At 33.3% G+C, this 25,421-nt stretch overlaps 3 protein-coding genes and 1 long non-coding RNA gene across 6 annotated transcripts in view; 1 reads left to right on the top strand and 3 right to left on the bottom strand.

Annotated features, from left to right (window-relative positions):
• The window catches only part of LOC103313827 (uncharacterized), a 23,276-nt gene extending 7,622 nt beyond the window's left edge, over positions 1–15,654 (bottom strand). The window contains exons 1-5 of the mRNA XM_008198080.3: positions 15,332–15,654; positions 15,075–15,225; positions 9,047–9,202; positions 1,422–1,702; positions 590–1,373 (exon numbers count right to left, since the gene is read on the bottom strand). Coding sequence (XP_008196302.2) covers positions 590–1,373; positions 1,422–1,702; positions 9,047–9,202; positions 15,075–15,225; positions 15,332–15,481 — 1,522 coding nt within the window. The 5' untranslated portion in view covers positions 15,482–15,654. The remainder of the gene's footprint in view (positions 1–589; positions 1,374–1,421; positions 1,703–9,046; positions 9,203–15,074; positions 15,226–15,331) is intronic.
• On the top strand, positions 9,072–20,948 carry aub (aubergine). 3 transcript variants are annotated; one of them, XM_064355490.1, is made up of 9 exons: positions 9,073–9,210; positions 12,325–12,551; positions 16,131–16,414; positions 18,046–18,186; positions 18,246–18,488; positions 18,545–18,699; positions 18,758–19,542; positions 19,592–20,392; positions 20,443–20,948. In XM_064355490.1, exons 3-9 carry the CDS (start codon positions 16,132–16,134, stop codon positions 20,705–20,707), a joined length of 2,673 nt encoding a protein of 890 aa, XP_064211560.1. In that variant the 5' UTR covers positions 9,073–9,210; positions 12,325–12,551; position 16,131; the 3' UTR covers positions 20,708–20,948. The 3 variants fall into 3 exon arrangements, with proteins under 3 accessions (XP_008196304.2, XP_064211560.1, XP_008196303.2); XM_008198082.3 differs by lacking the exon at positions 12,325–12,551 and having other exon boundaries at positions 9,072–9,210; XM_008198081.3 differs by lacking the exons at positions 9,073–9,210; positions 12,325–12,551 and adding an exon at positions 15,830–15,962.
• On the bottom strand, positions 10,933–12,328 carry LOC135265627 (uncharacterized). The gene is made up of 2 exons (XR_010333356.1): positions 12,013–12,328; positions 10,933–11,963 (listed from the first exon to the last, which is right to left on the bottom strand). It is a non-coding gene; the product is annotated as an uncharacterized LOC135265627 (long non-coding RNA).
• LOC103313825 (uncharacterized protein) lies at positions 20,878–25,421 on the bottom strand. The gene is made up of 7 exons (XM_064355494.1): positions 25,240–25,421; positions 22,335–22,699; positions 21,657–22,284; positions 21,497–21,610; positions 21,259–21,453; positions 21,081–21,215; positions 20,878–21,033 (listed from the first exon to the last, which is right to left on the bottom strand). The coding sequence occupies exons 3-7, from the start codon at positions 21,930–21,932 to the stop codon at positions 20,956–20,958; spliced, it is 798 nt and encodes a 265-aa protein (XP_064211564.1). The 5' UTR covers positions 21,933–22,284; positions 22,335–22,699; positions 25,240–25,421; the 3' UTR covers positions 20,878–20,955.

Genomic DNA, 25,421 nt, shown 5'->3' with positions numbered 1-25,421 from the left:
AGTATAAATAAGGTCTACAAAATAGCAAAACTCCAACTTAAATAATCACTGTGCCGCAGAAGACGGGAACTGGTCTGGGCCACTCTGTAGAGAGTGAAACCTCTACTTAAGCGTCGGAATATTCGTTAAAAAAATACAATGTAAACGAAGTTTACGTATTTTGAGTACTTTATTCTCAAGCTTACATGGCTATTAATTTTTGACATTTGACTAAACGAGTTTTCAGCAATTAACAGCAATTAGTCTGTTAGACCTTTTTCAAGTATACGTACTAAAAATGTCATCAAGAAAGCACCGTTTCTATTTTTTCCTAATTTTTAAAACTAATGTTGCAAAAATGATTTTTTTTGGTTTTTATTTTTTAACAGTAATCCCAGAACCGATTAAAAAACTTTAGGAACATGTAGCGTTTATTATTTTACTTAGCGTTTACGATTTATACTTAGGAGGTGTTCTTAGCGTTTAATGACTGAAGTAACTTGCCGTTTAATTTTTTTCCCATTTTTCAACGAATACTTGAATTGAGAATTTGTTATTTTAGTACGAAAATGTTTCAGTATTTTCAATTGATTTTTAGTTATATACTCACTATAATAACCCACTGATCCAATCCAGTAGAATATCCACAAGCAGACCGCTCTCTTCTTTTTATCCAAAGGAATCCAATAAGCGATGCACAAAAAGATCAAGTTTACCAAAGCCAAGGACCCTATTAACCCAGTCATATGCCTTATATTGACGGAATCTGCTTCGACATACAAATAACTTGGAAATAGGGCATAGAAAACAAAAGTCGAGTACGTGTTAGCAATCATCATCAACAGAGATTTGTAAAAAGTTGGTTCTTTCAATACGTCTAGATGTTTCTTAAAGTGGCTATTATCCACACTGTTTGGCATAAAGACGTTTGAATTTGTCACTTCTGCGACGATTTCGTCGTCGTAAGCGTACGTATTGTTGTTATTTACAGGAAGATCGGCGAACAAAGGTGATGGTTTTTCATTGGTTGGATAAGAATTTGTTTCTTCAGCCAGAGAGAGATTATTGACAATTCGAGGTGAAGACTGGTCTTCTTCAAAACGTTCCCAGTTTTGTCTTTGCCCCACGACGTTTTTATCGTCCTCGTCGTCAAAAACTTCCCACTCGTTTAGTTTCGCATATTTTATATCGTCCTCCACTTCGTCGAATTTCTCCCATTTCTTCTTATTTTCCTCAACTTCATCGTCACTTGTCAATGTGAACTCCTTCTGAGTGCTAGTGCTGGGCTGGTCGAGTGGTATTTTCTTCACTTGGGTTTCGGTGCTTGTCTGACGTCGTATTTGCAACTCTCGAGAGTTTTTCGATAAAATATCCTCTTCATCGTCGGGATTTGACTGAAACAAGTTAACAATACTTTGCGTTTTTTGGATCATAAAACTTACCACTACAAATTGATACGGTTTGTTGAGGATTTTGGATTTGAGGTATAAGGGTTTTTTGAAAAATAGGGCAACGACTAGTCCTTGAAGGATTATGGCTTGGTACCATAATAAAACTTGGGTCACATTGGTGTTGAGGATGTGATGACCGAGCGCTATAGGTGCCACCAAAAAGCCCAAAGTCATAACGAATTGCGAAATTTGGTTCAAAACGGCGAGTTTCATGCGGAAATATTGGGCTAAAAGAATTTCGCATTGGACCATTAGGAGAGATGCACCAAGACCTGACAAAAAACATAACAAAAAAATTAAAATGCAATATTTTTTAAACATTTGTACAAATTTAAAAAAATAATGTTAAATCTCGAAATAATTGATATACATAGTATTATTTACAAATTATCAGAACACGCGTGCTTTCTATTTTCCACGAAAATGTGCAAATTATATTTTAGTTTAAATTATTTTAAAATCAATTTTAATTACTTTTGTAGGTTGTACTACGCAATTATGAATTACTATTACTATTAACAAACTGCTTTATTTATTCCATTGCAAACAGTAGTATGGCATTTTATTCACTAATTATACTTCATGGTAAAACGAAATTTTACCGTCTAGAGAAATATGGTTCATAACAATTGTTATTTATCTGTTTTTAATGTTTTTTTCAATGTTGATTATTTTACGTTTATAATTTTCAAATACAAAACTATACAGTCGAAACATTGGTGGAAGGAACAAAATTTTGAATTGTACAGGGTGCTGTCCGAATAGGCGATCTCCAAAACTAAGAGGTTTAGAGAATAATTTTGGTCAAAACCGCATTTCGCTATCGTCTTTTGTTTTCGACTTATAAACAAAAGTTGACATTTTAGTGAGACATTAAAAAATTCATATCTTCTTTATTATAAAAGATACACAGATATTATACAGGCACTTTTTTACAGAGAATTTAATAATGTTATCAGTGATTTTTTTAATCATTCGTTTAGCTGTAATAACATAAAGTTGTATTTTTTTAAATGAGAATCATCGTTGGCTATGACAGTTTCGAAAAGCTTATTTTTTTCTTACCTCAAAAAATATAAATATAGTTTGATATTTTTATATATTTTTGATAAAAAATATATTTAAAATATCAGAAAATAGTTGGCCATGAAAAAATTATTTCACATAAGTGCTGTGAATAATCTAGAAATTTTGTGTACGGTTATTAAAATAAAAAATGTGAAATTATAAAAATAAGCCACGTTAAAGTTATTTTCAATTGAACAAATATACGAGCATCGCAAATTTTAATTACATAAAAAATGTGCAGAAAATTGCAAACGATGTGTCACTACCATTTGATGACACATTTTTATGATTTAGTGAAGAGCAATGGAGGTGACGTTGATAATGTTATGTATTTTTTTTTACCGCAGATGGAATTTGATTTTGGTGTTTGGATTGAAATTTTTTTGTAAAATAAAATTTTATTGATACGCAATCATACAATTAATAAGATTTCTCTTCTTCCGACAATTTATGTTTAAAATTGGAAAATAAAATGACAACGTGAGCTTGCCAATTTTAATATAAAAACAAATAATTTTTATTAATTGCAAAAATTTGATCTAATAAAAAGTTATTATGCTGTTTTTGAATTAATTAGGGTTTAAAAAATCATTAAATTATAAATACTTGTTGGGTAATACAATTTTCATAGTTTTAATTAAAAATCCAAATTTTTTTCATGGCCTACTATAAAGAAAAAGCGAAATGTTTTGTTTTTTCTTAAATATTTAAAATTAATGTATTACACAAATAGACATATCAAATGAGAAGAAAATAAGCTTATTACAATTAAACTAATGGTTGAAAAAAATCGTTGTTAACATTATTATATTCTCTGAAAAAAAAGTGCCTTTGTGTCTTTGTTTCAAATGTGTATCTTTGATAACAAGGAAGATATGATTTTTTAAGATTTCGATAAAATTTCATCTTCTGTTTATAAATCGAAAACAAAAGACGATAGCAAGATGTGGTTTTGACCAAAATTATTTTCTCAAAAACAGACCGAAAATGAGTCACTCGGTTTTCTCTAAACCTCTTAATTTCGGAAATCCTGTATTCGGACATCCAAAATGCAGCACCCTGTACACTGAGAAGATAAAACTCACAATTATCTTCTCAAGCGTTTCAGCTCTCGAAGATAAAATAAAGTTTTGTCGTCTTGTACAATGTGTTCAAAAATGGTGGTTCATCAAGTCGTCATCAAGTCATGAAGTCATTGAATTCAAATTCAATGTGATTTTTGTTGTTGCGTATTCTTTTGTTCTTAGATTCGAAGTCTTTTTTCATAATTTTGACGGCATTCACATTTTAAATTAAGCAGCACATTACGTTTAAATTTCATTTGAAAGGCGATTTGATAAACAACCATTTCTGAACACTGTGTATAATAAATACCAACTATTTATACACATTATGTTTTTTGCTTTTAAAGACAAAAATTATTTTACAGGAATTTATGAAAAATTATTGTCTACATCAGAGGTACATGTGATAGATTATCGTTTTATTCTGTTGAAGTGTCAAACGCCCCACTTGCGATTTTCTCCAACGCCAGTATTGTCATATGTGGTAATCGTAAGAAATCAACATACGTTTAAAATGCCACAGCAAGAGTTGATCTAAAGACTTTTTTAACGCACTGTATAATAAAATTAGTCTCAAAATAAGGTTGAACATAAAACAAAAATTTTTCATTGACAGCAGTCATTATTAAAAATAAGATAAATCGAAGAAAAAAAAAACTATTATAACTACCCTTAATTACCGATAAATACAAACTTATGAGAACTTAGGTAAAGCGAAAACACTTTGTGTGACGGGCCAAATTGGTCCTTCTCAATTATTGCGCATCACGACCCTCCCGGAGTACCAACGGAAAAGGAACAGACAAGTAATGTAACATTTATGAACACGTGCAAGAATATAAAAAATCACGGGAAATTAAAACAAAACCCAACGAAATAAATACGCAAAGTCAAATGTCTGGGGCACATCCAGGCCGAGTAAATTGAATAGTAGGGCATTAAAATGCGCCCTCCAAAAATTAGAAACAATGTCGAATAAAAACCGTCTGGGGCACGAGAAAGGAAGCTCAGGGCAACACTAACAGGAAATTCTCCAACTTATTTAACCTCGGGGTTGACCAAATTTACATTCAACGAGGGATGAGTAGGGGAACGAGGTAACGAGTTAAATTAAAACAAAAACCAAGTCAGTCTTACGCCGATTTTACTCATAGTAAGAAGTAACGAGCGGTTATGGGGTTGCCTTACTGTACTCAATTTCTCAAAGTATCAAAAGTTCTTAGTGTGATCAAATGTTTTAAGTGCCAACTGTTTTGTATTCTGCAAACAGCCCTAAGTGCCCTGATTTTTGGATTATTTCTCCGAGGCGGCATCGCATGATGCCTCGTGAGTCTTATTCGGTTTGAATTCTCTTTACTCCGAGCATGGATTGTTATCTGCACTTTCGTATTTTGGTTTATGCTTTGTCGGACTTTGTTGCGATATTTTTCCAAGTTTATTAGACAGAACAGACTAAGCACATTTACAAGTTAGGAAGACACGGCGGCGTAGCTTCCATCACTAGCGGGGGGCTTGCAAAACGATAGATGTTAACGATAAGCAAATTGTTCCTTTTCTCGAGGTGGTCGGAGTTTCTCACGTTGTTCGACATGGACTTGGTTGTAAAAATTATCATAAGTACCTACCGAGCATTTCGGGGCGGTAAATTACGTAACAAATGCGGCTGACGCTACGTGTTTATTTGACCGATTCGAATGCGGTTGTGATTGATAAATGAGCGAAACTTTGTTGGATTTTTTAAAGTAAACGAACTTTCATTACTGTACTTGTAAGAATTAGCATTAACCTAGGTTTAAGCGTTGTATTCGGTAAATGCATGTACTCGGTTCGGTCACGGAATTTTTAGTGAATCAATTCGCAACCGCCTCCATGAGGGGCGGCGAATTTCATTTAGTCCGGGAGCAGGCATCTCAAAAGTCGCTTATTTAAGAAGTTGGTCCGGACTCGATTGCACACGATTGCTGACAATTGATTCTTATGTAGAATTTCCTGCTGAATTCGAATCTGTAGGTCGGTTTTTGATTTGGAATTGCCTTCATTATGAAAAAGACGTTTTTCTGAAAATTTCTGAAAAATTAAAATTGCGCAAATTTTGTGTTTACATCGTCATATTTTCCTTCTGAATAAAGCTTGAAAATTAATTTTTTTGCACTAGATTCCTCAGTATATGTAGATTCTAATGTATATAAACAAGCTAAAAGAAAGGTAAGAAAATTACAATTTTCTTGTAACGTGTCATATTTGTGTAGTGGAATTTTCGAGATGCGAGGAATTTTTTTATTTTAAAAGATAGACCCTTACATAGGCGAGATAAAATGATGGCAATAGTTGAGATAAGTTTTTGGTGCAAGAATCATTTCGATATCTGTAATACTTACCAAGTTATTGCAATTAAATAAAATATGACGATGTAAACACAAAATTGCGCAATTTTAGTTTTTCAAATATTTACAGAAAAACGTCTTTTTCATAATGAAGGCAATTCCAAACCAAAAAGCGACCTACAGATTCTAATTCAGCAGGAAATTCTACATAAAAATCAGTTTTCAGTAATCGTGTGCAGTCGAGTCCGGACAGCCATGTTGAATTTGGGTAGTTCCCGGACTAATTAAATTTGAATTAGTTTAATTTTGAATTAAATCTTAATTTCGCTTTCTGTAAACCGACCCTTAGTATTTGTTTCATTGGCGTAAGCGTACTTGTTAACCTTTTGTACCTTTTAAGTAATTTGTACCTTTTAATTGACAAATTAAATTACCTATTAGTAAATACTTCTTTAATTTGACTGCCTCAATTTTTCCCAAATAAATAATTACCTCAAATAAATGTTTTTTTCGCTCTTGTGGCGGCTACCACTCGGTCCAGAACTAGTTAAACTAAATCATATTTTAAATACCCGCCACATTTGACATGTTTTGTGATTTTCTGTATAGGCAAGAAATCTTTGAAATAAAATGATGTTTCGCTAACAAATTGGTCTATTTGTTTATATCTGACACTAAGACACCAATTATTTTTAAATTGTTGAACCAATACTAATTTATTATTGGAAAATAAGTCAAATAGAACAAAATAAGTTTAAAAAATTAAATTTCGAACATTTTTCTGCAAATTTCTGCATAGATTAAAGTAAGGATTTTTGTTATTGTTATTTCTGGTGTATTCAACAGAATATAAACAATTAAAAGAAAACAAATTAAATGAAACATGCCAAAAGAATATTTCTGCCTATTTAACTATTTTTTAATTAAGTTATTTATTTATTTATGTACATACTAAAACATAAAACAAAACACAAATTGAAATAGACAAATAACGCGGTGGACCAAGAAGTTAAGTTACCTCTGCTATTTTGTCAATAATATTAAAATTGACGCTAATTGTTATATCCAAGTTCAGCGGATCTCCAAACATGGGACTTTCAGTCCCATTTCAGAACGACTTTTTTGGATATGCATTTTTGATTTACATAAATTTTGCTTAATCGATTTGTATTGCCATTCTCCACCTACCTTTAAATTTTTGCAAAACCACTCCCTATCACAATGTATTATGTGTAACCCCATTTATGAATTTGAGAACTAATTTAGTTTTATGCGTTTTTAGAAGTTCCGGTCGATTAGTTCGAAATGTTACCCATTTAGAGAACAGCGATCACCATATTTTATTTTTATTTTTATGACCGAATCTTTTTTGAATTTTTGTTAATAAGAGAATTCTCAACAGCTACTTACGAAGATACGGATTAAAATACTAACGCTTATCTTGTTCTAATGAAAAAAACATTTAAAATATTCGATTGGTTTGCAATTTGCACTATTATTCTGGGGTACAGATCAAAACAACTTAACTATTATATTCCATAAACTTCTCAAAAATACTAAAATTTGCAAGAATAAAAAGGAATTGTTTTTTGACTTCATATTTTATTTAAACACCAAAGTGGTAGATTTTTGAAAAAATGGTTTGTAGTTTAATTGTTTTTGTACCCATTGAAAATTTCATAAGTCGTGCCCATGTATTAAAATTTATGTAGTTTGTCTAAGATGTAAACCGCAGAGGAAATCGGTGTACAAAATTGAGGAAATCAGAGCAAATTTGAGGAAATCTGGTGTACAAAATTTGGGATGGGGTTTATCGCTTGGTTTTGTCCTTGTGTACAACTTCATTATAATCAAAACAAAACATTCGCTCGCTTATTTTGTTATTTTAACTGTTAGTCTAGGTTCCGTCCAAATTCAATTTTAATAATTTTTCTAATAAGCAATATTTGAAAAAGGTATGTAATTAGTAATTATACTAATTTGTCAAACATTTTATTAAAAATCGTTTCGTAGTGATTGATTCTCTGATAACATAAATAAATAAACTTCCAAGCAAAAATCTATATCAAAATAAATTACCATTATGTATTCTGATTTACTTTTATCTCCGTTTATAGCTAATACAATGTGTTCAAAAATGGTTGTTCTGTTTTCATCGAGTTGACTATCGAATTCATTGTGCCGCTTCGTCTAAATGACTATTGTAGTTTCTTTGTCAAATCTTTGAATTAGCTTTTTACTCGCTTTTTTGCATTTTTAGGCAAAGTTGTTTCAAGTGTAGGGTTTGTCTTGATTTTTGTTTTTGGATTCGAACATTTTTTGTATTATTTTAACGGATCTGTCACGTTGACGGCACATTTCATAGGTGATTTGATGAACAACCATTTTTGAACACATTGTAATTCACTTCAACTGCCTCCAGCGTTTAAATACGACGCATATTTTACGAATATTCTTCAAACACCGAAGAGTTTTAATTAATGATCGCTGGTAACTATGTGACGAAAGAATTAGATATACTTGTCCATAGTCTGGTGTTTATCTTTATTATATGGTTGATTCTCCGCGTTTTTATACTAATTGACTCGAAATTAATAGACAGAAATTAATAGACTAATAGATATATGCATCTAATCCAAACTTATCAAACTTTTGATAATTTTTTTATCATTTTTTTTTGAGTTTAGCCCCTTTAAATTGCTTACAAGTACAATAATTATTCAAAAAATATTCGAAATGAGGAGACACATCAAAACACCTTCCTGGAAAAAAAATTATTAGGAATTGTGTCGCCAAGCAGGCAAACAAGTCAATGAGAAATCGAAAAGGGCAGATGGTATGCAGGTGCAAATACCATTAAACTATAATTCCTCCCATAGTAATGATAATCCATTAAATTCCAGAAACGGGTCTAATCAGTAACAACAACAAAGCTTTTGAGAATCTCAAGATTTTCTTCTTCTAATATTTCCGAGAAAGTTATTTTACTTAAAATATTTGTGAACAGAAAAAAAAACGGAATGTTCAACGGTTGGGAAAAATGAAATATGCACTTTTGCTTTATCACAGTTGTTTATGCTGGTGAGCCGGTGGCTGATTGTCAGTCAATACAATAGTTTTTTTTTTAAATTGAAACGAAACAACGCAGACAATTTCAAACCTGTGAGCATTCCCGCCGGAGCAAACAGCCAATCGTCGTTTTTCCCGGTTATCCCCATCCACATGAACAGCAAACCAGCACAAGTCAGGCAAGTTCCAACAACTGCAATCAGTCGAGGTGTTGAAGAGTTGGAGGTAACGTTACGTGCAGCGGAGTCTGGAAAAGTGAGTGATTCAATTCAATTTTTTTGCTCTAAAATTAAAAAATCATTTATTGATTTGCTACGATTTTTTTCTTTTGTCTGGTAGTAATCTATTATTTTTTTTTATAAAGAACAGAAATTATTGCGATTTTTATTGTTGTCTGCAACAACTTGAAATTCTTAAAAAAATGCGGTGCCAACAATTCATATTATATTACGATTTGATTGGTTTTGTCAGGTATAGTTATTCCATATTTATTCATTGTCTGGGGATTAGGTAGAACGAATGGGCTTTTTTTTCTAAAAAAAAGACCAAAAAAACCTAAGTAATTTTTAAAAACTCGTATTTAGTAATGACAATTAAGTAATGGAAACAGTCAGGTAGTCAAGTTCTTTTTGTTGTAGACACTACTTTAAGCATTTATACTGTAGTTGCATTTTTTTATGACGATAAATGGCATTTTTTGTAACGTTGAGACGAGTAGAGTAACCTGATTTTACTATACTATAGGTAGGGAATAGGGACATATTCTGCACTTATTTAAAAATTTATGATTTTTACTGTTTAGTCTACACCAACCCCTAAATAATTTTGTCACATTACGAATATTCCGTTGTGTCCGAATTTCACCTTGAATGATTTTGAAAGATATTTTCTCTAAATTGCAAATGAATAACTGCAGGCATATTTCTGCTAATTTCTCCTTAAAACATGTCTTACGGTATGATAATTAAGCTCAGACCACATTGTCCTTTTAACATGTTTAAACAAGTTGTGACCGAAATTTTTTTTGCTCGCCACTGTCGTTTATTCCTGGTCTTCTTAGAAATGTAACAATGCGATCTTGTTTTCCCTTTCAATTCCCAGGAATAAATTCATTTGTGTATTATCAGTTCTCCGCGTCTTTTGCGTCTATTTCCTTTAGGTACTTGTTATTGTTATTATGTCCTTTCAAAAAACCACCTCACTCGCATTATACCGATTACCCAAGCCTTTATTGCATCTTTGAAAATAGGTCAAATTTTTAGCCACACCAGTCAGACACCGGCGACAAACAAGCCATCATTCAAGGTCAATGCAGGAATTTTTTGTTGTTTTGCAGTGTGAAATTCACTTCGGCTGTGTGTGAGGCTTTGATCAAAAATACTTACTTCAAGCCCAGTTTATGATCTAAAATTCTAATTAGCACAACTAAGCGATTTAAGAGTTTATTTCATTTAATTAAGGGCTGTGGGTTTATTTAAATTTGTGCATAATTCAAATTATTGATAGGGCTTTGTACCTTTCGAATTTTTTGTAAAGTCTGTAATATCCCTCCTAGGAGGTGGGGATGGTTGGGGGTACTTTCTTGGGGTGGGAGTTATAGTTACTATTTGTGGAGGGGTCGAAGTTGTTAAAGGGCCATAAATATTCTACAGTTTCTTTTCAGTCAGTATCATAGAATAAGAGAGAAGAAGAAGCGAATCTCTCTGTCTACCCCTCGTTTTTTTGCGAAAGCGCCACCTAACCCTGGGAGAACGAACTAATTCGATAATAGCGGGAAATTCAAACAGGACATTTTATTTATTTTCCAAATTCAAAGAATTATAAATGTTAAATGTTTCTGTACTCATGCACTGTTACGAGACATTTTAATAAAAAAGCATCTGTAACAGTTGCAATAGCACAAAAACATTTAACATCGCTTAATAAAATGAAACAAAGTCTTTCCAATAAAAATTTATTAAAAAAATAATAACGTGCTGGAATGTATAGGCAAAATTAATTTACTCGAATTGTTCTTCATAAACATACTCAGATGTAATAATATATGTAAATACATTGTCTAAATATACACAATGATCCAGAGAAACAGATTAAATTATTGAATTGCTACCTGAAAGTGTACACTTTTGGTATCCTTTAAAATTTAAATTCAGATTGCTAACAGACACAGTATTTCGGGATCAGTCTGTATAAATACATCAGTTTTGTTGGTTTAATTACTTGTCTACAGACTGTTCAGAAAAGCAAAAAAATAAAAAAAAATTGCTTGGAACCTTTGACAATAGTCCAATTTTTAAGTCCCTTAAGGCTAAATTTAAACAACTATTTTTCGAAATTTATTCGCGGTTATAAGGTTTACGGACGTTTATAAAAGCGGCCCTAACACGTACTTTAACAGTTTGATGTCAAAGTTTTTGATAAGTTTTCAAATTTTTTAAAAGTAATCTCGATTGCATCATAGTTATTAGTAAATTACTCAAACACAAGAGAATTACAAGTAAATACAAGCCACATATCTGATATACATAACTATAACTGGAAGTTAACTGATTAAAACTACCATGTAATCATTTAAATTTATAATAATAGTAGGCTTTAATATTGATTAACTTGTATGATACTTGTAGAATACGTTTTTTCGCTTAGTTTCTAACTTAAGCAATCACAAAAAGGACAAACCTTGTTTTTTAACAGGCATAGGCGTTATAACATTGTGTAAAACAACATAAAAGATTAAGACATAGAGGGACATGACGGATTTGAAAACCTTGAACCATAGCAAGTCCTAAACTCCCTGCTTTCACAAAATACTAGCTTCGCAACTACAATAAATTTATTTATTATTATGATATACCTATAAATTACTGCACATTATATTTAACTCATCTACATGGGATTTTCAATTACATCCCAAGAACCGTTATCATCCCCAAGGACGGTCTTCATCTCCTAAACATCAAGAAATTCCCTTATTAGAGAAGTTTGTGTGATCCTTGATTGATTAATATCTAGAAATCGCAATTAATTGTTGTATAGACACCTTTCAGTAACGTTTACCTTAATTTGCCTTAAGTTGATTCATCCTTCATTAAAACACTGTCATTCACACTATACACTAGATTCAAATAAAAGATCCATATAAAAGTAGAGATGTTTGATCACAAAAACATCCAAAAAATCACTAAATCGTTTTCTGAAGTCTTTAAAACACATTAAAACAAAATGTCGCCAAAAACCGCAACGACATCAAAATAATCGGCTGTTGATAAATCAAAGAATTAAAAAGAGAAGTGTGCGCACGTCGATTATTTTTAAGTGAACCTTCTTTACTTTTAGCAAAATGTGTGACAGATTCCTTTATATTTACAGATTTCTTTGCAACTGACGCGACCTCTAAGCTGGAGCACACGAACTATTTTAGCCGTTTCCCCCCTTTGCCCCACCCCTCCCAGTGAACACATAATTTGTATACACTTTCAGGGGCCTGGTCAGTATTCGTCTTTCCACCGTTAGTTCAGTGTGGTTGATAATTGTTGCACAATCAGCAACCACTAAAGTGCTTATCTGTTTTTCTTATCATTTTGAAAAACCATTAGGTAAGAAGTTTTGTAAGGAGTATGTTTTTTAAATCGAATTTAGTGGGATAATATTGTTTGGTTGTTACACGTGTTGAAAGTGGATTAGTCACTGGCATATAAAAATGAGACGTTATGTATTTTGTTTCCTTGAAGTTGTAGAAATAAACCCAAACTCCTTTTTCATTTGGAGTTCGGTTGAATTAATTAATGGGCTGTTATGCAATCGCATTATGTTTCCATCAGTACGAAAGTGAAATTAGGTTTCAGTACAAAAATTCACCAAACTGGTTTTCCGGGATAAGATAACATAGACATATTTTTTCTTCCGATTAATCGGTGTTAAACTAGGGCAGTTCTGAAAGTCTCTCAGTTTTTTACGGTTTCTCGACTAAAATTGGTTGGCGATCTGAATTTTGGGGGACTTACAAGTTCAAGGTTGAATATTGTGTTTCTAAAAAATACAATATATACCACATTATGTAGACGGAAACCAGTAACCTATTCATTCTCAAAATGAGGGGGTTTATTTCAATTGAAGCTTACTTAGGAGTTATCTGCTTGGCATAACACTGTCCGTTGTGTACTTATCTTCCTACAAGACAGATGCTCAGCCCTTGTGTAAATCAAAAATATACAGTGTTATCGTTTATAATATTTTTGTAAAAATATTCAAATTAGATTAGATTGGCTTTGTGTTTTGTCACATTCTAAGCATACAAATACATACTGAGCAACTGGGTTACAACGAACACTCATAAGAGTTTTTTTGTTTTTGAGTATGTATCCTCTACTTCAAAAAACGAAAAATTAATAATTTTTAAATTTATTGAGTTGATATTTGGAGTAGACTTGAATATTTTTTTAAATGATTACATAAACAAAATGAAGAGACATAATAAAATTTCGAACGATAACATTTCATTCAATTTGCACTATTTTATTGACGATAAGGAAAAAAAAACGCCCACTCCAGTTATAATTTCAATTGATCGTATAGTATTTGGATGTTTGAATGAGTAACAAACAAACCCATATTTTTTCTTAAAAGAGAATTTAATTCTGCATCAATTCCCTATACCCGTGTTCTGTGTTAATAGTCTTCAAACAGTTCAATAATTTTTTATAATTATTTTTGGTCAAGTTTAAAGATTTTCGTTTCCTTTGTGTGTCCATGTGTCTGTTGGTATCTTGCTATACTATCAAAAATGTTTATTGTTTCTTAGAACATGACAAAAGTGCACGTGCGTACGGTGGCGAGCAAAAAATTTCGGGAACCTTTGACATTTCGTTGATGTTTTGTACGTTATTAACAAGTTGTAGACTAAAAAAGGCAAGATTCGTTTGATCGCACCGATCAAATTTGTCACTATGATATATTAACTGTTAACTATTTCCAAAACTTGAAATGCCAACATCGTATTTTCTTTAAAAGTTATTAAACAGGTAATGTAATTTATAGTTTCAATGAGAGGTCTAATCATTATAATAACTATTTTACATTTTTATCAACCTTATTTAAAAAAAATAATAAATGCGACGTTTTCATTTCCATGTATAGTTTTGAAACAGCTAATAGAACGGCGGAATTTTGTTCGTTATAAAGGGTGATTATTTTAGGACCTACATTAGATAGAAACTTTTTAATCACAGAATAGTAATAATTATTATTCATATGCAGAGTGGAATTTTTAACTGGAATAAATTCATAACTTGAACATAGGCGATTTTTGTAAAAATTCTCGAAACAGCTCAATTACTATTATTTTTGTCCGCCATTTGGTTGCATATGATTTTTATTTATCTGCTGTCAGAAATGCACAGCCATCTCTAACTTTTTTTTCCAAATCTAATGGTATATCAAGGGACACCTCATGTGAAAAAGTACTTCACAAGCATTACAATGCACTATTAGTTTTTTGAATATTTTTATAGCGTACGTGATAAAAAACCAATTTTATAAGTTCAACATGCAACAAATGTTCAAAATTGGCACCGTTACTTTCCTCGGAAATAACATAACGATAGTAACATGAACTTCTAACATTTTGCATCATTTCGAGTGTGATTTGCCTAACTTCAGCTTATAAAAATTGTTTTTATTTTTTTTGTCGCATTTAAAAAAATCATACTACTCTTGAATTTTAACAGTTAACAATTTTGAAAATTCTAGAAGGCTCTTCGAACCTTTGACTATTAAATGCAAAAAATATTCACTTATCTTAAATTTTACTTAAATAAAAAAAATGAAATGTGTCAAAAACTATGATAAATAAGTACCAACAACTTGAGTAAATTTTGCTCAATTTTAGAAGGCGAATTTAAAAATGTGTGATTGATTATGATTACTATTAAAAATTTTAAAGTTGGCGCCAATTTTTGATCGCTCCGGAAGTTCAGTAATTTTGAAAATAATTTGGTTGAATTCCGAATAGTCGATTTGGGTTGTGTGGGTTTCAAGTTAAAAGAATCACCCTATATACGAGCATTCGTTTTTGGCCGCGTTCCACTGTGTTTGTAACCATAAATACCTGTTGTTCTTACCGAAAAAGCTCCGTGTTATGCAGAAGAATAGTGGTACATAAAGAATTTTTTCTGACCAGAGATACATATTTTTGTCTTCGAATGTGCCATTTTCCAATTTACAGAAGGCCAGAAAAATTCCAAAATTAACGAGAAGACAGGGAATCAACGTCTGTAATAAATTAATGAGTAATAATTGCATGAACGATGAGTCAAGTCTCTTATCTAAAGGAAAGTTTGTTTCTCCATTTTGTTGGCTAAATATTAATTTTACGTACTTGAAAAAATAATGTCCCAATAAAAACAACCCATCCAAAGCCCCCATCGGGTATACTTGGCCCCAATTCAGGTTGTGTTGCGAGCACTTCGTCCAATGTCAGTGTGTGTTCAACTTGTCGATTTGACCGCGGTTCATTTTCTCCACTCATTGTTTATTATTTATGATCACATTTATTAAAGCAAGAACAATTTCAACTTCAGCAGGTGCATTACGTACCCGAGATGAACTTTTACTTCGGATACACCTACACGATTCGACTTGTTATCTTATCGAAGCAAATGCCTATTTTACAGATACGTGATAACATGGTGTGTTTAGGGAGTAAACATTGGGGATAATTCCGGTGTCAACAGTTTTTTTATTACGATTTGTGGTTTAATTACACTTTGTTACAAATTCAATATTTCATGTCCTGATGAAGAGGAAGATGTTAAGGAAAAATAATAATGTTTCGATTGGTTTGAGGAATTTTTGGCATTGTGAGATTTTCAAATTTAAATTTGGCGCTCTCTGTTTTCTACAACGGTGGCGCTGCTATGACACAAAGCAGCCGTCGTTGTTTTTGTTTACTTCAAAAGTAGGTAAACCCGTGGTGTTCAGCTCGCTCAACATCAACACCAGAGCTAAACGTATGTATCCGATTTTTAAGTAAATAGGTAATGATTATTTCACAAACTTTCACATTACGCCCCCCAGTTTTATTAAAACTCGCTTAGCGTCTTTCGGTTTCAAATCGTGGTTATTACAAGATGGCGCCTTTTTGAAACTTTGCAAAACCTAATTTTGCGAATTTATAGAATGGAAGCCCGGGGGAAAGGAAGAGGCTACGGCCGTGCACGCGGCCAAGCTGCTGGACAACAACAACAGCAGCAGCAACAACGTCCTGGAGGAAGACCTGGGGGTGATCAAGGTCAACCCGCACCACGTGGTCCGCCACAAAGTGCTTGGGTACGACCGGCTCAACCAACGGGTTCAGCATGGCCACGGCCCCAAATGGGGAGCGCTCCCCAGCAACAGAAGCCTCAAGTTGCAGGACGAGGAGAGAGGCAGGAATTCGACCAGGGCGCTGTGCCCCGAAGAGGTAAGATTAAAAAAGGATTGTGTTTTTATTTCTAATGTGATAGATCATGATATTAAATTAGATTTACATTACGTATCCGAGTTTGGGGTGAGCAATAACCTAGTTATACAGGGCACCCTTTTTATCTGTTCCCGCCTTTAATTTTGAAATGGGCAACCCATTATACAATTCCAAGTAAACTTTGATTTTTAGAATTTTGGTTTTTAGAATTACGCATAGTCAACAGGTGGTTAACAGTGACCAACGATTGTCTTCGTTCTAGGCTGTCATCATAACGATGACTTTGGTTGACTTGTCGTTTAAAAATGTATTCGATTCCGTAAAAAGCGATATGAGAATGGCTTTGAGAGCATTCAATTGAAACTATGAAGCAGCCGTTTGACTCTATGCGAGACTATACCCAGAGAAAGACAGATTCTTTCAAATCATGTGTTTACAAGTAAAAATTAATTTACATGAAACAGGAGACTTTAAGAAAAAAATTAGACGTCGTACAGTACTACTTCAGAAAATGAACCGACGGTGATTGAAACGCTAACTGATTATCCTCATATTATCTATCAACCAGAGACAACTAGAATTGAGTAAAGGGTCCGTTTTGCTAACGGATTTCACCCCTATCACGTCACGATTGTTCAGCATTTACTTGAAACGGATTTTGCCCTCCGTTTGCAATTTTGTGCATTTATAAGCTACACATGATAAAAAAACATTATTCAGTGTTGTTTTTACTGATGAAGAAAGACCAGAGACACAGGTTGAACACTTACTTCAGACCACAGTTGTTTTGTCATTCAGATCCTTATTGTATGTTCAAAACATATTGCGTATTTTCATTAAATTAACGCTTAACATCATTTGATTTTGACTATTTTCACGATGACACATCGTGCATACCAATGACACTTATTCTGTTGCTGTTACTCTTACTCACTTCGTTGCTAAATTAAAAAGAATGAAACTTAAAACGAATTTAACTGTGGAATGTTTATTGTGTTGTCTACTCAAAAATTTTCAGGCGGGAACAGATAAAATGGGCACACTGTATAAATTTCTTCAATTAAAGCCATACAACAAAGTAGCCATTAATTTGGTGATTTTTTTATTCTGTAGGTCAAAAAATTTAACAAAAATTTTTCGATGTACCTATAAGAGAAATATTATACACGTAAAGAAAAGTTGGCATTATTTATTCGTGATTCCTTTCTGAAATCAGTGCAGAGTTCTGAAACCCATCACTCATAGATAATGAACTACTATTATTATACAAGTAAAGAAAATAATTGCTAACAATAAAGAAATGGTAGGTTTTTAATACATCTACCTATTATTGGTTCGGCGATGGAGGCGGAAGTTTAATTTTTGTTAAGCTTTTTGTAGACATCCAAGGAGTCACTTCTCAGTTCATTGTACTAGAACAACTTTTTTATTGAACAGTAAAAAGCATGTCTTGTTATTTGGTCGTTCGTTTCTGTAAATTTTATTTGGCAGTATTTAGTGTTTTATTTTTATTTCAATAAATAGTTAAGCTTTTAATAATGTGTTGTGGTATCTACCAAAAAGTTTTCTTCTTGTATTAGTTTTTTTCTCTTTGGAATACTTAAGATGAGATGAACATTTTGCCTTTATAGTAATTGCGGGCGAAGGAGATCAAGGAAACCAAGAGGGTTCCCAAGGCGCCGCTCGCGGTGGTGGAGCTAGCAGCGTTCGAGGCCGAGTCGTTCGGAAGGAGATATTGTACACGAGGCCCCAAAATTTGAAATCTAAGAAAGGTATGTTATTGTCAGGTTTTGTGTATTTTTTATTTTATGTGTATTTTTGTAAATTGCAGGTACAATCGGAACGCCAATCAATTTGATAGCGAATTACCTTCCGCTCATTAAACAGGGAAAATGGTGCTTGTACCAATATCGCGTGGATATGGCCCCCGATGTTGATAATACTAACAAAAGGAAGGACTTAGTACGCATTGCTGTTAAAGACCTTCTGAAAGGCGGTTACTTATTTGATGGAACTGTGTTGTACACAACCCAACGAATAAATAATGATTCGGTTGACCTGTTTGTTGACAACAGTAAGTTAAATTATAATTATATTGCGTTGCTTATTATTACAAATCCGAATTCTTAGGTGGTGAGAATGTCAGAATTACTATTCGATTAGTAGGCGATCTAGCATGGGGTGACATGCATTACATCCAGTTATTCAACATCATAATAAGAAAATGTTTGAAACTGATGGGACTGCAACAAGTGGGTCGAAACTACTTCATGCCCGACAACAAGGTATTATTATTTGTTTTGAAGTTTGAAAAGTACAGTTTAATTCTGCTATATTTTTTAGATCGTCATTTCGGAACATAAGATTCAACTGTGGCCTGGATACTTCACTTCTATGCGCCAACACGAAAAAGACATTTTATTAAATGTTGATCTTCAGTTCAAATTTATGAGGACTGATACGGTTTACGACAATCTACTTGAATGTCAAGGTGCCAATGCCAGGAAAGAATTTCAATCAAAAATCATTGGAAGTGTTGTTTTAACACATTACAACAACAAAACTTACAAGATTGATGATGTGGACTTCAATAGTACACCTGCTCATACATTCAAGTTAAAAGATGGCAGTGAGACCACTTTTAAAGATTATTTCAAAAAGAAATACAACGTTGATATCCGCGTCAAAGACCAACCCATGCTGATTTCGAGATCCAAACCCCGAGAGATCCGTGCTGGAGTTCCAGAGACTGTGTATTTAGTCCCAGAATTGTGTCTTATGACGGGACTGACCGACAGGCAACGAGAGAATTTCAATCTTATGAAGATGCTTGCAACACACACTAGAATAGGCGTAGAAGGCCGCATTAAGAAGTTGATGGAATTTTCTCAAAAACTTCACAACAAGCCAGACGTTGTTAATGAAATTCGTAGATGGGGTCTAGATGTTGGAAATTCTTTAGTTAGATTTCAAGGCCGGGTGTTGCCCCAAGAGACTGTGGTTGGTGGCAATGATGCCAAATACTCTGCTGGACCCCAAGCTGACTGGACCAAAGAATTACGAAGCAGGCCAATGTTATATATGCCTAAAATGGAACGTTTGGCTGTGGTGTGCTCTCACCGCAATAAGTAATTTTTTATTAAAAGAATTGAACTGGTTTTATTTTTATTTTTTTAGGAGTGCCACACAAGATTTTATTCAGTTGTTGGCGAAGACTGCCGGTGGAATGAGATGGTCTCTTGGCAATCCAAAGATCTTCGATATCCAGGATGATCGTTCGGGGTCTTACATCGAACAGATCGAGAAGATCATCAACATGAACCAACCAACAATGATTTTGGTTATTCTTCCTAACAATTCCACTGAGCGTTACTCCGCCATTAAAAAGAAATGCTACGTTGATAGAGGCATTCCCACGCAGATGTTTGTTGCAAGGAATTTCACGAGTAAAGGTGTCATGTCAATTGCTACGAAGGTTGCAATTCAAATGAATTGCAAGATAGGGGGAGCTCCGTGGTGTGTCCCCATTCCACTTTCGGGTTTGATGGTTGTGGGTTACGACGTGTGCCGCGATACCGTCAACAAGAAGAAAAGCTTTGCCGGAATAGTGGGTTCGCTTGATAAAAACATCTCCCGTTTTTACAACATTTGTTGCGAACATAAGATGGAAGAGGAGTTGTCCGACAATTTTGCCGCTGCAGTTGCATTGTTATGCAAACAATACAGAGAACAAAATGGACACTACCCAGAAAGAATTTTGATTTATCGCGATGGTGTCGGCGAGGGGCAATTGCCGTTTGTAGTAGAACATGAAGTTGCCAACATCAAACGAAAGTTGCAAGAAGAGATTTACATCAATGGTGAAGTGAAAATGGCTTTTGTGGTTGTGTCGAAGCGTATCAACACTAGGATCTTTACCGAAAAGGACAACCCTCCACCGGGAACTGTCGTAGATGATGTGATCACCTTACCCGAGAGGTAAAATTCTTATGTTTTTTATTAGTGTTATTGTAGTCGAATTATTTTAGGTATGATTTCTATATCGTGTCGCAGTGTGTAAGGCAAGGCACTGTTGCCCCAACTAGTTACAATGTTATTGAGGACAGTATGGGATTGCCCCCAGAAAAACTCCAGTATTTGACGTACAAACTGACCCATATGTATTACAATTGGTCCGGCACTGTTCGTGTGCCAGCCCCCTGCCAGTACGCCCATAAATTGGCATTTATGGTGTCCCAATACATGCATAGACCTGCCCACCACGATTTGGACAATGTGTTGTATTACCTTTAATTTTAATTTGTCGGAGATTTTTTTAGACGTCGCAAATGTAGTAATTTGCGCTGTCACATTCCTAAGTTCAGTTTTAGTATTGTTCAATGAGTGTTAATTTTTTTTATATTATGATGCGTTACTGAAATACGCTTGTCGTTTATAAGATATTACGTTAAATTTTTACGAGAATCTTTAAATAAGTCCTTTGTTATATTTTTGTATGTAACAAGAGAGAATAAAACTCTTTTACAAAAAAGAATTTCATCTTAATCCAGTTTCCATTCTAGTAATTTAAAGAAGTCAGTGTCTGCGAGTTCCAACACTTTACAAGATTCCACGTGGGCCTGAAACTAGCAAGTAGAATTTGTCTTGAAAGTGTTTCTCTCTCAACCTTTTGCTTTTTAAGATTGTCAATAAGCTGAACCTGCTTTTTGTAACCCTGCAGTAGTTCATTTTTGTGTTTCTGGATTTGTTTAACTGTAGCGGTGAGTTCCTTTATATTATTTTTAAATGCTTCTTTAGTTTCCTGAAAATGCATTATTTTAAATTTACAAAATTGAAATATTTACTTTTTCTTCTTGTCTTAAAGTTTTCAAGGCGGTTTTATTTTTTTCAAGCTCTTGCGTAATGCGCTTTAGACGGTTCTCGCAAGCGTTTAATTCACTGGATATGTTTTTGAAATCACTTTTAAGCTGCTCATTTTCTTTTTTTAATGCCAAATTTTCGGTTTCTTTCAGTTGTAGCTTCGAGTTGTAGGCTGCAATCTGAGAGGAAAATAATAAACGAATTTTCCGCTTTTACCGTTACTTGTTTTTCTTGTTTAACGTTGGCATTTTTCTCAACATTGTACTGCAAGAACCATTTTTCCTTTTCTTCAGCGACGGTGTGATGGTCACGTTGGTATTTTTTAAGTTCTTCATTCTAAACAAAATTGGTGGAAGGACAAATCAATGTTGTACGCACGCACCTTGCTTTTGAGTTCATTTTGAGTCTTTGTGAGGTCCTCCTGAAGCGCTTTTATTTTTGACTTGTAGAAGTGGATCATTCCCTTTGTGCCCATCTCTTCTACACTTCTCGGCAAGTTTAGTTCTTTGGGTTCGATTGGTTTTATATCTTCGAGTTTAAAGTCCCGCATGTTGTGCACAATGTCGTCCACTTTTTGGAGAATTTCTTTCGTTTTCATTTCTAATTGTTTGTTTTGTTTTCTCAATTCTTCTTCCTTCTTTAAAAAGTCGTGTTCCATGTTGAAAATGGTGGTAATGGGACTTTCAAACAAGTGGTGACTATGACAACAGGGGATGAATACAAACAAAGGCACCCATTGAAATCAACGTTTATTCAAAGTTGGGTAAAGAACATAATTATATGTGCACAATATATTCAACATAATAATCGGACGACCTTTTTACGGTCGTTTCGCTACTTTGTGGATCAGTCTCCAGGACTTTAACAACAACAATGACTTTATTTGGATCATAATAATTCAATTTTCTATTCAGGGTTAGACTTTGGCCCAAGCCACACCGCCTTTGGTCCAAATTATACTCGACGACTTTATTGACGTACATTTGACTCACTTGGACAAATCTGCGGACCTACAAAATTAATTTTGAAAAAAAAATACCAAAAAAGTTGAAAAAATTACCCGATACAGAGTAGTGGATTCTGATTTCAGTAATTGTTGTTCGCGAATTAGAAATTGCCCAAATGCGTAAATATCTTGCACTCGTTGAATCCTCCGATTTGCAATTGTCGTCGTTTGTAAAGCTTCATTTACGTCATTTATAACACTTTTATACTCATCTGAATATTGACTCAGATCGGTGCGGCTTCCCAAAATTTCGTCCCAATCGTGGGGGATGTATTGACGAATTACGTTCAACATTTTCAAAGCACGACAGAGTTACACCCAATCTGCTGGACTTCCCCGGTTGTAGGGAATTTTGCGTTGGAACTAAATGGGTGGCAACTGGCAAGCATTACTAGTCCAGTTCACTCATCACCAGGCCCCTGAAAGTGTATACAAATTATGTGTTCACTGGGAGCGGTGGGGCAAAGGGGGGAAATAGCTAAAATAGTTCGTGTGCTCCAGCTTAGAGGTCGCGTCAGTTGCAAAGAAATCTGTAAATTTAAAGGAATCTGTCACACATTTTGCTAAAAGTAAAGAAGGTTCACTTAAAAATAATCGACGTGCGCACACTTCTCTTTTTAATTCTTTGATTTATCAACAGCCGATTGTTTTGCTGTCGTTGCGGTTTTTGGCGACATTTTGTTTTAATGTGTTTTAAAGACTTCAGAAAACGATTTAACGTGATTTTTTGGATGTTTTTGTGATCAAACATCTCTACTTTTATATGGATCTTTTATTTGAATCTAGTGTATAGTGTGAATGACAGTGTTTTAATGAAGGATGAATCAACTTAAGGCAAATTAAGGTAAACGTTATTGAAAGGTGTCTATACAACAATTAATTGCGATTTCTAGATATTAATATAATCATATTACACCAAGAAGGATCACACAAACTTCTCTAATAAGGGAATTTCTTGATGTTTAGGAGATGAAGACCGTCCTTGGAGATGATAACGGTTCTTGGGATGTAATTGAAAATCCCATGAAGAGGAGTTAAATATAATGTGCAGTAATTAATAGGTATATCATAATAATAAATAAATTTATTGTAGTTGCGAAGCTAGTATTTTGTGAAAGCAGGGAGTTTAGGACTTGTTATGGTTCAAGGTTTTCAAATTCGCCATGTCCCTCTATGTCTTAATCTTTTATGTTGTTTTACACAATGTTATAACGCCTATGCCTGTTAAAAAAACAAGGTTTGTCCTTTTTGTGATTGCTTAATTTAGAAACTAAGCGAAAAAACGTATTCTACAAGTATCATACAAGTTAATCAATATTAAAGCCTACTATTATTATAAATTTAAATGATTACGTGGTAGTTTTAATCAGTTAACTTCCAGTGATAGTTATGTATATCAGATATGTGGGTTTTTATTTAAAATAATTTTAGCACACTTGTAATTCTCTTGTGTTTGAGTAATTTACTAATAACTATGATGCAATCGAGATTACTTTTAAAAAATTTCAAAACTTATCAAGAACTTTGACATCAAACTGTTAAAGTACGTGTTAGGGCCGCTTTTACAAACGTCCGTAAACCTTATAACCGCGAATAAATTTCGAAAAATAGTTGTTTAAATTTAGCCTTAAGGGACTTAAAAATTGGACTATTGTCAAAGGTTACAAGCAAAATTTTGATATTTTTTTGCTTTTCTGAACAGTCTGTAGACAAGTAATCAAACCAACAAAACTGATGTATTTATACAGACTGATCCCGAAATACTGTGTCTGTTAGCAATCTGAATTTAAATTTTAAAGGATACCAATAGTGTACACTTTCAGGTAGCAATTCAATAATTTAATCTGATGCCAACATACTCAGTTTCTCTGGATCATTGTGTATATTTAGACAATGTATTTACATATATTATTACATCTGAGTATGTTTATGAAGAACAATTCGAGTTAAATTAATTTTGCCTATACATTCCAGCACGTTATTATTTTTTTAATAAATTTTTATTGGAAAGACTTTGTTTCATTTTATTAAGCGATGTTAAATTTTTTTGTGCTATTGCAACTGTTACAGATGCTTTTTTATTAAAATGTCTCGTAACAGTGCATGAGTACAGAAACATTTAACATTTATTATTCTTTAAATTTGGAAAATAAATAAAATGTCCTGTTTGAATTTCCCGCTATTATCGAATTAGTTCGTTCTCCCAGGGTTAGGTGGCGCTTTCGCGAAAAAACGAGGGGTAGACAGAGAGATTCGCTTCTTCCTCTCTCTTATTCTATGACTCATCACTTTTTTTCGCACGTATACTATAATATTGGATATGGTCGGATGGGATCTAATATTTTGCAAAATTAATAAATCATTTGAAAATAAAATGAGATTGTGACCTTGTTTTCTGGCATAAAACGTATGATTTGTTACATTTCCTGCATTTTTCCATTGTGAACAGTTCTGTAAATAAGTAACTATCGCATTATATTTCGACCTATGGTAATGAGTAACGGAATTAATATTGACTAATGATAAGCAGTGATGATAAAATGTGTGAAGGCTCGAAATTTAATCTGTGTGTATTTAAAGACAAGATTATTTGTGTATGTTGCACTGATTAGATTCTAAGTTTATTATACATGCTCCCGTTTGTTTATACTGTTTATTCTGCAAAGAATGTAATGATGAGGTAATATTTCATGTTTTTGTGTAATTATGATACAATTACCTAAAATAATTTTCAAATAGTCAGACTGGTAATAATTTGCAAAACAGCCTTGTTTTTAAAATGAATCCATGTTTTGTTTAAAGCGCAACTTCATTGTACTGTTCACATTCATAGGTATTTACATACTACTTAATAACAAATAATGACAATAAATCAGTTTAAATTTAATAGAATACTAGAAAAAAGGTTTTATATTACATTATTTACATTTGAGTAAAGAAGCAGAAAGTAAGGACTAACCTTACTCCAAAATTTGCTATGAGTCGCCATCACAATCCAACATTATATAATTGGAAAAAAATTTAGCCTTGAAGAGAACTGAGGATGGAATTTCAACTATACTTTGCAGCAAACCTAAAATATTCTCAATTTGCATCTACTAAAAGTATATTTTTACTACAGGTATCTTGTATCTCAAAAAC

The sequence above is a fragment of the Tribolium castaneum genome, chromosome 3 (genome assembly GCF_031307605.1).
Source record: "Tribolium castaneum strain GA2 chromosome 3, icTriCast1.1, whole genome shotgun sequence".
Classification (NCBI taxonomy): Eukaryota; Metazoa; Arthropoda; class Insecta; order Coleoptera; family Tenebrionidae; genus Tribolium; species Tribolium castaneum.
This window is presented reverse-complemented; position numbering and strand designations above follow the sequence as displayed.